This window comes from Antechinus flavipes, chromosome 6 (assembly GCF_016432865.1).
Source record: "Antechinus flavipes isolate AdamAnt ecotype Samford, QLD, Australia chromosome 6, AdamAnt_v2, whole genome shotgun sequence".
NCBI classification, from domain to species: domain Eukaryota; kingdom Metazoa; phylum Chordata; class Mammalia; order Dasyuromorphia; family Dasyuridae; genus Antechinus; species Antechinus flavipes.
In genome coordinates, this window is record NC_067403.1 from 2,717,564 (window position 1) to 2,732,398 (window position 14,835).

The following is a 14,835-nucleotide window of genomic DNA, read 5'->3' on the forward strand; positions in this document are numbered from 1 at the left end:
TGTGCCTGCGTGCGTGTGTGTGTAGTGTGTGTGTGCCTGCGTGCGTGTGTGTAGTGTGTGTGTGCCTGCGTGCGTGTGTGTGTAGTGTGTGTGTGCGCGTGTGTGTGTAGTGTGTGCGCGCGTGTGTGTGTGCCTGCGCGCGTGCGCAGCCAGCTGGGTTGCAAAGAATATATAAGAAACTTCATATTAGGAAAAACCTTTTAATTAACCCTAATAACTCACTTAACGTGATAGCTGTGCCTTAACATTTCACTCAGAAGGCAGGTCCTGGGTGTAATAGACACTTCAGTTCCTCTGTCTAAGGGGAACAGAGTTTTCCCGGAATGGCAGCAGCTCAGAGGAGAGAAGGGCTTGTATGTGAGAGAGGCCGCAAAGGTAAGTTTGGAGCAACCTGTGGGGGGAGGGGAGAAAGAGTGAGGTTGAGAATGACTGGGGGGATTCTGAGGGTCAGACGCCGGTTGAGTTTTGGACACATTAAATTTCGTCTATGGGACTTCCCGTTTGCCGTGCCCAGTAGGGAATTGTAGAGGCAAGACCAGGGGCCACAGAGACCAGGGCTAGAGAATAGATTGGAGAGTCATCAGTGTAGGGCTGGGCATCCCAGCCGATGAGATCTCCAGGGGAGAGAAGAGAAGACTCAGGGAGCCCGGTGACACTGGCCAGAGTTGGGGGATCCCAAATGGGGGAAGCTAGGAAGGTGCAGAGCGTCCCTAGGCCGATGGCCAATGATACTGGGACGGACTGCAGAGATCTGCAAGAAGGGGCCATTACAGCTGGCAGTTAGATCATCAGTAACTTGGGAGACAGAAGATGAGGTGGGAAGCCAGATATTCAATAAATTTGGTGACCCGCTCAAAGGAAATGTGGCTCTTAGATTTGAAGAGACTTTAAAGATTATTTCAAACTCCCATCTACTGTGGGAATCCCTCTTCTAACATGTCTCCAAAATGGCTCTCCTTTATTTGAATACTTGTATCTCCAGGGCAGCCCATTCCATCTTTGTCTAAATTTGATGGTTGGAAAGCTTCATCCCCTGAACATGTGTGCTTATAATTGATCCCCATTTGATCCATTCTGCCCTTTGGAGCCGCATACTAACCCGACTCCCGACTCCCGACTCTAACCCTAAATGCCTCCCGACATTAAATGTTACCCATTCCAGTTCATCAAATGACAACTTCCTCATAACAGCTTTCAGAATCATCCTGGGGGTTTTGTGTCATCTCCCCTCAGACCCTTCTCCCATGCTTTTCTATGGATTAAATAGGCCATTTCCTTTCTGAGACAGCCTCCTATTCACACTAGCCGGCCCTCTGTCTTCTTCATCCTAATCACACGTGGTCCTTTGAAGGCTTCTCACATGGCTGCTGACATGCCCGAAGGTCAGCCTGGCCTCTTAGGGCCGAGCCCGCCGGCCCACTCCTGTCCAGACCCTCCGCCAGTGGGACAAGAGCTTCCTACGTCAGAGAGGTCACCCTTTGCAAGTCTCTCCCTCAAGGTACATCATCTTTGGACCGGGTTAGGTAAGGGGGAAAGTACATTGTACAGGGAGTTCTGAAGCAGACCCCTTCACCTGTTTGAACGAGTTGCTTCTCGGCTAAATGACCTACCTCGGCAAATGACTCGGCTAATTGCCAGAGTATTGAAATAACTTGCAAATGGGACAATAACACTGTGATCCAGTCTTCAGGAAATTATATGGACTGAGAGAGATGCCAAAAGACTAACATCGGGCAAATGACCCCATTCTCAAAACCAAGTCATTTCCCTAAGAAAAAAGTCTGTAAAGAATTGTTTAAAACAGGTGCATTCTGAGCACTTAGAAGAAAACTTACTGCTTGCTTAGAGGCAGGAGGGGCTCCCTGTTACTCCAGATCGGGCCAGACTTAGCCTCCTTTCCTTTTTGGGATAGAATTATAAGTGAAAACTTTTGTTGTTTCCTAAGTGCTCTCCTCACATCATAGTGGTTGTAGCTCAGGTAGCGCTCCTCGTTTTACAGGTCATGAGATTGATTGGATGGATCGGTGAAAAAGCACTCAATGTGTGCAGGTGTACTGTTCTAAGGGCTGTTCTAAGCAGAAAAACAGGACGCCCACATCTACTAAGGATGGATGGCCCGTCTGCTGTGGGAAGTTTGAGTTCCCGGTCCCACTAGCAGGCAGTGATGCACTTGGTCTGGTTTTCCCTGACAAGAAACATCTCTCTGGTGCTGAACTTGTGAGAGGACTTTGCTGGTTTTTTTCTGGGCTTTTCATACCTATAGTCAGTATACAGCCTCAGCAGTAGGTGAGGGAAGGGTGAGGGGTTTAAAGGTCCATGTTGTGCCCGCCGCGTGTTGGGCACTTACTAAGCGAGGGACGGCATGTCCCACAATCATCCCGGGAAGCAGATGCGTGCCCATTCTATAGCCGAAAGAGCCGAGGCCGAGAAAGGCGTCTCGCCCAAAATCCCAGTGATATTTTTTATCTCAAAAGCTTAACTGTTTACATTTATCAAACATCATTTCTTACTGTGGTATATGATTTCTGTGTTGGAGGGGTTTAAGATGTCATGGGGGTCAGAAAAAATATATAGTCCACCACCTCCATCTTGTTGTTCATGTGATCTTGAAGTCCTTCCTGTTAATTTCTTTCTGAAAAACAGTTCAGAGTTCCAAAGCAATAGCGTATAGGTGGACACTGATCGGATGTAATGGAGAACAATTCAAGTGTACTTGAAACACTTAATAATCTCCCAAATCTACTCCTAGATGTTGACTGCTATCTCTGTTATTTCAGACTTTCCCAGAATCCTTTGAGGTATATGAACAATAAATATGCCTATTTTCTAAAGATGCCTGAGTGATATGAGGTTTGTGATGAGTCAAATAATATTGTTTTTACATGTACTTGTAATAAAAATGTTAACATTTGCAGTGCTGACGGTAAGCATGTGTGAATTCTGTATAGAAAATAAAAATCTATCATGTGGAATGCTGTTTTGTAGATATTTGATGGTCAAAATTTGATTACTTACAAAAGTAATACATATGCTTTTTTGTGATAGTAACCACCTAGAGTATGGTTGTCTTATTTTTCTCCTTCCAAATAATTTGCTAGATTACCAAATAGATCATTTAGAACAGTGATCTGCAAACTTTTATGGTCACTCACCTTGATCATCGCCAAAATAAAATTTTGATCACGCACCCAAAGATGTGTGTATTTACTCATTTAGAAAATATATCCATATAGTTATTTACTACTATTATATTATTAAATTTAATTTAATTTTTAAAATTACCATTTTTTAAAATATGAAACAATTCTTTGATATTAGCATCAATAAAAAGTCACAGGAGTAGGCTGAATAGAGGAGGGCCATTGACTGGCACTTTTTGGCCACTGTTTGAATGACAGATATCTAGACAGAGAACAGTTTGAGACAGGTGGCGTCTTTAGGATGTCTTACACAGTCCAGGTGAGAGGGGATCGTGAGGGTCTCTGTGTGAGTGGAAAGAAGGGCACAGATTTAAGAGATATGGAATTAGAAATGACAGGATGTGGGGGCCCAGAGAATAGCTGCAATTGAGCAAAATTGAGGAGTCAAAAAGACTATCAGAGTTTCCATCTTGAGTGACTGGAAGGAAAGTGGTCAAGTAAGGGGCAGTGAGGGGGAAAGGTGGTGATTTTTATTTGGAGGGTGTCTGAGATGGTTGTGACATATCTTATATAAAATGTCCCATAAGCACTTGATGTGAGACTGCAATGTAAGAGAGACTGGGGAGAGATTTAGTGGTAGATATGGAACTAGTTATGAAACCCCATGGTCAGGCTTTACAATAATAGTAATAGCTAGTAATAGCACTCATTACGTGCTCCCAGTCCTAGAAAATAAGGGCTATTATCCTCGTTTTGCAGATGAGGAAACTGAGACAGACATATTAAAATGACTTGTCAGGGTCATAAAACTAATAAGTATCTAAGGCTGGATTTGAACTCAGGTCTTCCTGAATCCCTTCCTAGCACCTTGTGCCCTTCCTTCATGGTCACACGGGTCCATTTACTCTTTGTATGACCTTGGAATAGTAATTTACTGTACTTGAGGTTTCTTTTCTCTGTAAAATGAAAGAGTTGGATTGGGTGACTCTGAGATTTCCTTTCAGTTCTAAATGTATGGTTCTCTGACGTTATGAAGTTGTGTTTAAAATGTTAGCCGCTGCTGCTTATTTATCAGTTTAGATGAGGAGGGTTAAATTCGTGTTGTCTTTCATGAACTATAAAGAGCTTTGTTGGTGATGTGAACCTTTAAACCTGTAAAAGTGTGTTTGTCAGTTTCCAAGTGTGAGGACTACAATGGTTGCTGTTGCTGTGTTTCCGGTGACACCCTAAACCCAGCTTCCCGCTTTGCCTGTTGATTGATTGAAAATAATCATATCGGGTTAAAGGGAATATTCTGCAACAGTCCATGGAGGCCTCCTGGGCTCTCGTCTTAAACAAAACTAGCTTCTTGCAAAGGTAAATCACGCTCATCAGCGCCCAGTGTTTCATGGGCAATTCGTTCTTTGGGCTAGGAGAACAAAAATCCTGTCATCTGGTGGTTTTTAGCAAGTCAGGCTGCTGCTGTGACAAGAAAGGTGTGCTCGTCAACTGCTCGGGATGCTTTACTGGCTTTGGGAGGCGATTGTCTTGTGAGAGATGTGCTCCAGCTTGATAGCTGCCGATTCTGGTATTTAATAGTTTCAGCTTACCCACTGGTAAGGTGAGAATTCCTTTATCATCTGCATCATAGGGTGGTGTGTGTGTGCGCGCACACGTACCCACACGTACCCCTCCATATATAAATAGGGGATTTTGTAAACCTTAAAAACTGGCTCCCAGAGGCCATTGTCTCTCTCCTCTCTCAGGATCCTCTCGCTGACGTTCTCTGGGCAGATCCATTTCCGGAGCTTCTTGCCCCCTGATTTCAGTGTGAACGTGAGTTTGCAGTGACTAAGGCAGGCCTGTTGTATACTTTTGCTTTAGTCTTCTTTTGGACTGGGATTGTGGCATGGAGAATTGTCCATGGTCTTTTATCGCCTGTCTAACCTTACCTGACTCATGGCTCAGAGTCACTTTTCCACCTAGGCCAGGAGAGCAGCCTGTTTTCCAGAGCCTTGTTCTTCCAGGGTCAGCCTGGGGGTAGGGAGGGGATAAGCCCCTTCCTAAGCACAGCTGAAGGGAGCTAGAAGAGCCGGTGCTTTCAGCGCGCTGGGGCCCAGAGCCGGACGCTTCCTTTGGCCAAGCTCTACTTTGCTCATGTGCCAAGGGCGAATGTTGGGAAGGCCGAGCGACGAGATGGACCATGGGATGGCCAAGGTTCCGTCTAGGTTTAACTCTCACAGTCCAGTAATTTTAAAAATTGGTACAGAGAACTAGGCCTTTCCAGACCCTCCTGCCCCCCACGGTGTAACCTGTCACTGTTAAATGCTTCCTTGAACCCAAAATAGGACTGTGAGTGAACCCTGTATCAGTGAGGAACCAGATGTGAGCATGTCAAAGCCTTTTTCTGAATTGATCAGTGACTTTTAGAATTAGCTTCTAATCCACAAATACGGGGATCTCTAATGTTTTCTGTTTCATTCTCACTCTTCCCTAAATCAATCAGTCTTCTCTAAACTTTGGATCTCAGCAGCAACAATGAATTAACAAATTCCCTGCCCATCTAGGCTAGTGAGAACTCACCAGTTTGTGAGCCCGGGTTTCTCCTGAATGAAGTGTGAGGCTCTGGGCCCTCTGTGCCCCCCTCAGAACCATCTCCCAAAAGTCCCGAGAGGAAAGCATTTAACCCCAGTACAGACGTGAGGATGGTCCCAGTCCCCACGTTGGGTAACAGGGATCCCTCCGCAGCATTGCGTTTGGATCGGCCTGTGAGGCTAGGAGTGCGACTCTTGTCCCTTGGGACAAGAACGGGGAAGGGAAGGATCGTCCTCAGAAATCGCTGCCCGGCCCGGTAAGGGCGCACTGTGAGGCCTGAGCAAGATCTGGGCAGAGCCTCCATGGAGGGGCCTGCGGATGAGGTGAAGCATGGCCCAAATGGGCCAAATGGGGGTCAGGAAAGAGCTGGGCCCCGAGGAGCCTCCTCAACGCACAGCGCTTTTCTGCTGCCTGAAATCGATTCACCAAGATGACTGCAGAGTTTGAAGGATAAGGGATTACATCATAAGGTGATGAGTTGGGGCAGAGCTGGGGGTCCAAGGCAAGCCAGGGGAGCCCCGGGGGGGGCTAGGAAGCAGTCACCTTGAGCAGAGCACTCCACGTTTGTCCCATACAGGATCCACTACACAGCCTTATTTTCTGCAGCGGGGAGAGGCAGCTCTTGGTACATTTTGGAAAGGACAGTGGAAAAATTGCCTTCAGTAACCCCTGGTGTCCTTTTTTCTTTTAGATTTCCCATATTGGGAAGTTGAGAGACTTTCTTCTGGAACACAGGAAAGATTACATTAATGCATATAGGTGAGTAAAATGTCTTTTCGTCATACCCGCTTCAGATTTGTATTCTGGTATCATCGAGAAGAGCCACGCCAGTCACAGCTGATCATCCGCCAGTCGCCATGCTCACTTCACCTGGCACTAATTCAGATAAGCTTTCCCAAGTTTTCCTGGTCCCGTCCTGCTAGTCACTTCCTATAGCACAGCAGCACCCGGCCACAGTCGGGTAGCACGAGTTCTTCAGCCATTCCCCAATTGATGGGCGTCCCTTCAATTTCCAATTCTTTTCCACCACCAGTGAACACAAAAAGAGTGCTATAAATATTATTGCTCATATGGGATTTTCCCTTTTTCTTTGATCCTCTGGGATCTAGAGTTAGGAGCGGTATTGCTGGATCAAAGGGTCGGACAGTTTGTCCTCTGGGCATGGGTCCAAATTGCTCTCCCAAATGGTTGGATCAGTTCACAACTTCATCAAGAGTGCATTAGTTTCCCAGTTTTTCCACACAGCTTTCACAGCATTTATTGTTTTTCCTTTCTGTCATCTTAGCTGATACTGTTTATCTCTAAGGGAAGGGGAAGAAGATCCAGGTATACTTATTAATGTTGGAAAATTTATTTTAAATCGAAACCATTCTGAGATAAAATTACACTGCCACTATTGTGCTTTAGTGACATTTCACACACAAATCAAGGATCAGTGAAGAGTGAAATCTCCAGGCCCCAAAATGTGGCGATGTGGAGAGGACGATGAAGAGTGCGGGCCGAGGCTGGGACGCGTCTAGGAGTCAGGTTTGATTGGGATGTATAGCAAAGCTGGAAAGGAGGATAATTGCAGGGACTTGGACACCAGGCTCAGTCAGACATCGGTGTGCTTCGCTACAGGCAGCAGGAGGCTTCTAAAATTATGTGAATATACTTATGTGAACAAAGAGCTTCACTTTGTATATTGTGGGAGTTAGAATATGTTCTCTTTTTAAAACAGGAAATCCCTTCCCTATCTTCAGATATTTTATATTTCTTGTTTTTCTATTGGTTTTGAGAAAGAGAGGCTGGTGAAAGATTTGTAAAACAATCCTAAAGCAGTTAGGGCTTTTCCCATTTGGTAAGAATGGACTTGGCATTGTATGACTAATGAAAAAGAGAAGCTTAAATTGTTGAGCACTTTTTAGGGGCAATTGATGCTGTATTCTCATGTGGGAACCAAAGTATTGGTTCCTAGGGCTTTTGACAAGGATTAAGGTAGGCTTAGGAAGTTTTTAAAAACACAAAATAGAGAATGGCGTCCACTGGGGAAGTGAATAATTTTCTAGTCGCTTCTAGTTGTTTAGTTCCTTTTTGGAAATACTCAATTTGGATTTCTTTGTTCATGTGAATAAAACTGGAAAAATCATTCTCCAGAAGTGTAGGAAGCCACAGGAGGGAGAAGAAGGGCTTGGACCCAGTGAGGGCAACAACAAGTGGAAGAAAAGATGGGTGGAAATTAGCATGGATGATCTTTGAACTCAGGAACTAAGCTGACTTAGACACCCAGGAAATTCTAAACTGTCAGAGATGTTCTCCACCATGAACTGGAGCTTCAGTGAACACAAAAAAATTAAAATATAACAAAAGGTAAAAGTCACGGGTCCTTTGGATCAGAAATTAAGGACTTAGTGAAATGCCCAGGAACTCACTCAGATCCTTTCAACCATAAGGCCAATGTTAATTGTTTCTCACTACCAATGACTTTTTTCCCTTCCTGTCAGCATTTTATATATGCCTCTGACAAGACATTTTTAGAAAGCTGTAATCTTGTTTACCTAAAATGGTCTTTAAATCCCTCCTATAACATCCAAAATTATGGTATTTTCTATGATCAGAGAAACATGAGAGCCGGTTTCTTGTAATTCATAATAATTATCAGATACAGGACCACAGAGTCCATGAAGCTCTCAATCCTTGTCTAATCTTTTCATACCCTCCTTATTCCATTTTTGTTATGAAGATCTTTGTCTTTAGGAAAAGTGGTTTGGAAATAAGATATGTTTCTTATGCAGTAAGAATACGCTGCAAACATTTTTTAAAATCTTATTGTCGTTTGCAACTTTTACCTTTTTTTCCCCTCCAGCCACATTATGTCTGACTACATGAGGATGACTGATACAGAACGGGATCAGATTGATCAGGATGCCCAAATATTTATGAGGACGTGTTCAGAAGCAATTCAGCAACTACGAACAGAAGGTGAAGTATCTGAAAGTAGCCCTTCTTTAACATCGGGGCTTGTAACCAAGGGCTCTAAGGGAAAGAGTGTGCTCAAAGCACTTAGAAATCTGGTGGCATGTGCTCGTTACTTTGGCTTTCTTATCTGAGTTTGCTGTTCAGTGCTGGGACACAAAATGTTGTTATAGCCATTTGATTACCTTTTAAACCTTTTAAAAAAAAAGTATATGGGAGAAAGATGGCATAAAAGGACATTGAATATTTAAAATTTTATGATGCATCTGTGCTGCTTTGACTTGGAAACAAAGATAAAGTCAGGCACAGTCTTGTCCTCAAGTACCTTCTTGTCAATTTGGAGCGCTCAGGCAGGATCACAGAAATACATATTTGAGTATAAGTACAAAGGTAAGCCCTAGGACACTGTGATGATAAGTATAGATAGGTCACAGTGATTGCCCACCTCACCTAATCTAACCCAGCCTGGCCAGCGAGCTTTTTCTGAGCATGAGGAACTGCACTTACAGGAAGTGGTAAATTCAGTCCAAAAAAGAGGGAGAGAATTGGAGAAATGGACATTTATGCAGGTCCATTCTGGGCAGAAGCATTGAGGTGGGTGAAAAGAGAAGGAAATGGTGAGGGCCTTTGTTTCCTGAAGTCCTAAGATTGTTTGAAGGGGAATAGTGTGAGATGGGACTGAAAACGTGAATTTGGGCAAGAGTCTGGAAGGTCTTGACTTAATATACAATTCAGAATAAGAGTCAAGAATGAAAGTCACATTTTCTTCAGCCCTTTAAAATTCGCCAGATAAAAGCTCACCTTCTCTGTACATGTAAAAGAAAAAAACCTCTGTCCATCCCTTAATGCTGCTTTCCCCTCTGTTCATTGTTTTGGATTGACACCATCTCATATATTGGTCTGTAGTGGCTTGCGGGTAGCCTCCCTGGAGACAAGGACTGGCTTTGGGCTTTCTTTGGGTCCCCAGGGCCCAGCCTGGGCTGTTGTTGATTCATCCGATCATGTCTGGCTCTTTGTGATCCTGTGAATTCTCATGTCCCGTGTGCTTACTGAGCAAAGGGCCATTCCCTTCTCCAGCTGATTTGAAGCGAGCAGAGGGCACGGGGCTTCACCCGAAGCCCCCCAACTGGGAAATGCACAGGAGTGATCTTCGAGCTGGGAGGCTTGTGCAGGACCAGAATGGGTGACTCAGGGGGCAGCCAGAGTCAAGGAACAGGAAAGGGGACCAAGCTCTCCTTCTTGACTACTCAAGTCCTCTCTACCGGGAGCCATCCCCATGCTCCCTCATGCTGCCACCTTCCTGCCTTCACCCGCTCTCCAGCTGCTTTGTGTGTGATTGAGGGGGAGCTCCTTAAGGGCCTTTTGGGGTGTCCCTTTGGGGTGCTTTGGATGCCTCATATTCACTGAAGAGTGAATAAAAACAGCAGGGTTTAATCTGCTGGAGTCCTAGCTCCTGGTTGTGATAGAATGTTGGTCCTAGCCTCTCAAAAAGGATGTTTACAGATCCTGAGTCCTGGTGCTCCTTACAGAGCTGGAAGGTGTCAGCCTAGCCAGGTTCAGAAAGGCTCAGTCTAGAAGAAGCTCTAGAAGGACGACTTCTCCCAGCCATGGCACCCACGAGGGCCTCAAGGTGCCCGTAGCCATATAAGCTGCAGAGATTGGCAGGGAATCCAGTGTTGTACTCAGAGATTCCCATCAGGATCATCCAGCTCAGTAGATTGATGATATTTGTACAAATGGGGTCAGACTTCTGCAGAATATTATCTGGAATTGAGGATCATATTTAAATTATTTGACCTTAATTTCTTTTCTTTTTTAAGCTTTAGCTATTCTAAAGCCCAATAAATCTTATACTTAAGAAAATGTAATATGTCATTTTACACAAGCTTCCTTTGTGATTGTAAATTTTAAATACTTTATTCAAATAAGCTGCTGTAGAAGAAGCTGAATAATGTTTCTTTTGGTGCAATTAAGCGCAAAGTGATTAAAGTATTGTCCTTTTTCATTACAGCACACAAGGAGGTGCATTCCCAGCAAGTCAAGGAACACAGAAGTGCAGTCTTGGATTTCATTGAAGATTATTTAAAAAGTATTTCATTTAGTTTCTCATAAAACTAACATTTACCAGTTACTTGAAAAAAAAAAAACAACTTTTACTTATTTTATGTATAATTTTGAATAGGAAAGATAACTTTAGAATTGAACCTGTTTGAATTTTCGTTAACAGGAGTCTGTAAAATTTATTCTGAGCAGAGAGCGATCCGAGTTAAACGTGTGGTGGATAAAAAAAGATTGTAAGTATTCTTTCTTGGAGAAATGGGCATTTCTTTCTAATTAGAACTGTAATTTCTTAATTGCAAAAATATGAAAGCAAACAGGTTTTGAGAATTTAGTTGGGGATATGTATTCTTGGCAGTAAACACATGTATTCTGTCTATATTGATTATATCTTCACTTCAACTAGACTAAGTGTAGTAATCTTCGGGGGTTATATTTCTAGAAAACATGTAACGCAAGTGTTGTTTTAAGAAAAATTTTTCTCTTTGTGATGTTTTTCTAAAATGAGTATTCCATAAAGCTTGAAGTGTTCACTGTGTGTCAGGCGCTAGGCAAAGGGCTGGGATTACAAATGCCAGAGAGAGAGAACCGTCCTTGAACTCGTGGGGCTTGCAGTCCAATGAAATGAGGGCCCTGGGGGCTGCTGGGTCAGACCCAGTTAGGGGGCTACTGGGTCAGCTTGGGGCTGCAGTGGTCTGACTGCTCCTTGGGGCAGACCCCAAGGTAAAAACCTTGGGGCTCTTACCACTTGTGTGCCCTGGTGTTCAGTGAGGGCCTGGCACCTGGTAAGTAAAAGCTTACATGGCCTGGGCCGGCTTAGCAGCGGCCATCCTGGTCCTAGTTGTGTTCCCCAAGTGCTTTCCCCCAGAACCCAATGAGGTAGTTGGAGGAAGACGAATCCTGTTTCTACATGAGGAAGTTAAGGCACAGAGATGAGGGCAGTGAGCGTTAAGACTTGGCAACCAGCCCTGTGGCCTGAGTGACCGTCAGGAAACTTCAGCAGACATTTATCTGGGGCCCGCTATCCCCCCAGCCCGTGCAGGCCAGTGAGAAGGCAGAGAGAAGCAGAGTCAGGGCGGGCAGGGGAGAGATGCTGATGCTGGGGCTGGGGACTTCTGGAGAAGCAGGGAGCTGGGGGGCAGCTTCTGGAGAAGCCTGGTGTGGAGACGTGTGTGAATGGGGTGGGGGGTGGGGGGTGGGTACGTGTGCATGTATCTCCATATGTATACGTAAATATGTTTTCTTAATTATAGCTTGCCTGGGAGTGGTAGGGCTATGAAAGGAGAAAAAAGAATAAAGCAAATAATGTGCACAGCAGAGAACCAGAGAACAATTCACAAGGAAGTAAGGAAATAATGCACATCCATGAATATCATTTCTTCTACTAATACATATACTTTCTTGATCTGGTAATTTGTTGTTATGTGTTTTCAGTTCTCCCTGATGTTCTGCTGGGCACGTGACAATGTTCTTTGTTGTTTTGCTTTATTTTTTTTTCCTTTCTGTTTTTTCAAATAAAATAAATTTTAAAATAAATAAATAAAAATAAGAAAATTAGTCAACTAAAATAAATCCTCATTTTAAAAAGTAAATAAATAAATAGATTTCTATGATATATTTCCCATCCAGCTCTTTTACCAAACCCTTAATATATGCATCCTTATTGTTCTTTGTAATTTATGTATAGGTCCTCTCTCTCCAACTGGATAGTTAATTACTTTGATGCAGGCATCATGGGTGATATCTCTGTACCTGATGTTCCTAGCAGGTTTTGAATAAAATGTTGGTTGGTAAAGATGGAAAAACATGATTTCATCCAGTCTGTATATTGAGCAACATGAATAATTTATTACTCAAATGCCTTGTGCCTGTGTTCAGAGTCAACACTTCCATCTGAAATTATAATTCATCCACATGATGTGCAGTGGACCTAAAGCATTGCTTATTTCGATTAAATAGGAGACCTGTACTTGAATCTTGAATTTGTTTCAAACCTGAAAGGCCTTTTTTGACATTATGGTCTTTCCCCCCCCCCCCCTATTTCTCCTTATCTTGATCAGCTTCCCCTGCCCACCCCCTTGCTCTTCTATTTGATAAAAATTTCAAATGGAAGCCCAAGTGTGGGAAGTGGTGAACAGATGTGGGCCAGGTGGAGACTCCTGACTGCATCTGTGATAGACCCATCTTTAGTTAAATCAGTTTTAAAAAAGGATGGAACATAAACTAATCTTTGTGATGACTTTTTAAAATGACTTTTAAAACCAATCCTCAACTAGTTGATTTGTAATTTCCCCCAGGATTTCAGTAGACTCTTTATGTGATAATTAGAATCTGTTTTTATCACTTAGACAAAGTGGAGTGCTTTTTAAAAAGTCTGCATTGCAGGCTTTTTATGCATTTTTAATTGAAATCTGGTGCATTAGCATACTCTGGAAGCAAAAGACTACAAACAATAAAAAGACCCATTTATTTAAAAGTCAATTAATCTTACAGTGAATTTCCTTTACTGAATTTTAGTAGGCATTAAGTGTGTGCTTGTTAAGACACATTTTTTATATTTTAGCAATATTTAAATAATCTTACTTTAGCGTTTTCATGTGCATCAAATGAAAATGTACTATTTACTTGTATTTTCTTTTTATGAAATTTATATCTAATATTTGCTTTGCCACCCAGTAGTTTTACCAGTTCTCATCATGAAACCCACCCTGTCTCTAACAGCTGTGTAGAAGGGGCTCACTTTGGCTTCTAGAAGTGATGTTTTAGTGACAGGGTCTGACAGGTTTTTCAGCAGTCCTTGTTGGAGGCTCATACCCTCACTCCAAAAGAGGGGGAGACAGGACTGGTATCAGTATGCTACAAGAGAAGAATCTTGCTGGGAAATGGCAGCCTTGAGCAGAATAACCCTGACAAACCAAACCTGTGACACTGGCATGCAGAGTCCTTGGTCTGAGACAGAAGTAGCCCCCTGCTGGGTTACCTGGGAGGACCCGGGCTCTGGTTGGTGCTTGTGGGGCCCTGGGAGCCTGTGGTCTTACTCTCTGTTACTTTGAACGAGCCCTGACTAAATAAATGGAAACATTAACGACATTATTGGCATTTGTAGGTCGAGGCTTGAACCGGACCAGAGCTGTAAATCTACAGAATCCTCATCATCTGAGAAAGTCTCACAGAGCTCAGAAGAATCGGAAGAAAAATCTCCCACAGAGGAAAACCGAGGTATTCATTTTATCAAAAGTTTCCTGATAATTTGCAGGCCTTTCATCCCCAGACAGCGCGGTCTTGCACTGGTACCCTGCAGCCCTCTGACTCTGGTCTGGGGCTCTGCCTGAAGGGCCTCTGGAGCCTCTCAGGAAGCTGAGATTCCTATGGTTCTGAGAAGGAGCAAAGAAGGGAGAGCTGTGGGCCTCGGGGCTCTGTCCCCTCCTGGTCACCAAGCTGCTCAGGTAGCCCCATGGCCCAACACAAACTCGAGGTCTCTCACCTTCAAGTAGGGTTCACTCCCTGCTTCTCCGGGCCTCTCCAAGCATGGAAAAGCCCTTTAGAACCCTGATTTCAGTAACTGATATTACTCTTAGAATTCTTAATATCTGTTTTAAAGCAAAATAGTATCTTGTTCAAGGCAGGTGGTGACATGTTATGGGCCAGCACTTGAAACAAGGTGCTAAGTCAGTGCAATTGATAGAGACAATGGTTGGTGAGCATGGTGCTTAACAGTTCTCTAGTTCAGTGCATGTACTTAGTACTTAATAGAGTTCCACAGGATTCACACCTAGGATAGCTTGGACAAGCTCAGCCAGAATCAGAACTGGAAGACAGAGACCGTGGTGGCGGTCCTCCTGCATCCCCCACGGAAAGCAAGACACATTCAGGAGGACCTCAAGAAGCTGGCAGAGGCAGAGAACACAAAGGACTGGCGGCAGGAGCTGAAGCTCTTGAACCAAGGAGAGAGATAGGCCTCTGAGAAAGCTAATGGGTCCCAGGAAAGGAGACAAGACTTGGAAAGAGACAATAAAGGATTTGGACTTGAACTCCTGACTGTACTTGTGGTGATTACTGGACTGAAAGGAAAGCTGCTCCAGAGACCCCAGAAAACTTCAGCAGAGAA

General features: G+C 43.8%; 1 protein-coding gene across 2 annotated transcripts in view; it reads left to right on the forward strand.

Annotated features, from left to right (window-relative positions):
* STX18 (syntaxin 18) overlaps positions 1-14,835 on the forward strand; it is a 78,179-nt gene that overhangs the window by 47,529 nt on the left and 15,815 nt on the right. The window contains exons 1-6 of one of the 2 annotated variants that reach the window (XM_051967029.1): positions 215-375; positions 6,406-6,473; positions 8,560-8,675; positions 10,681-10,758; positions 10,897-10,963; positions 13,834-13,946. In XM_051967029.1, coding sequence (XP_051822989.1) covers positions 8,567-8,675; positions 10,681-10,758; positions 10,897-10,963; positions 13,834-13,946 — 367 coding nt within the window. In that variant the 5' untranslated portion in view covers positions 215-375; positions 6,406-6,473; positions 8,560-8,566. Of the gene's footprint in view, positions 1-214; positions 376-6,405; positions 6,474-8,559; positions 8,676-10,680; positions 10,759-10,896; positions 10,964-13,833; positions 13,947-14,835 lie in introns of those variants that run through there. The other variant, XM_051967028.1, reaches the window with a different exon arrangement.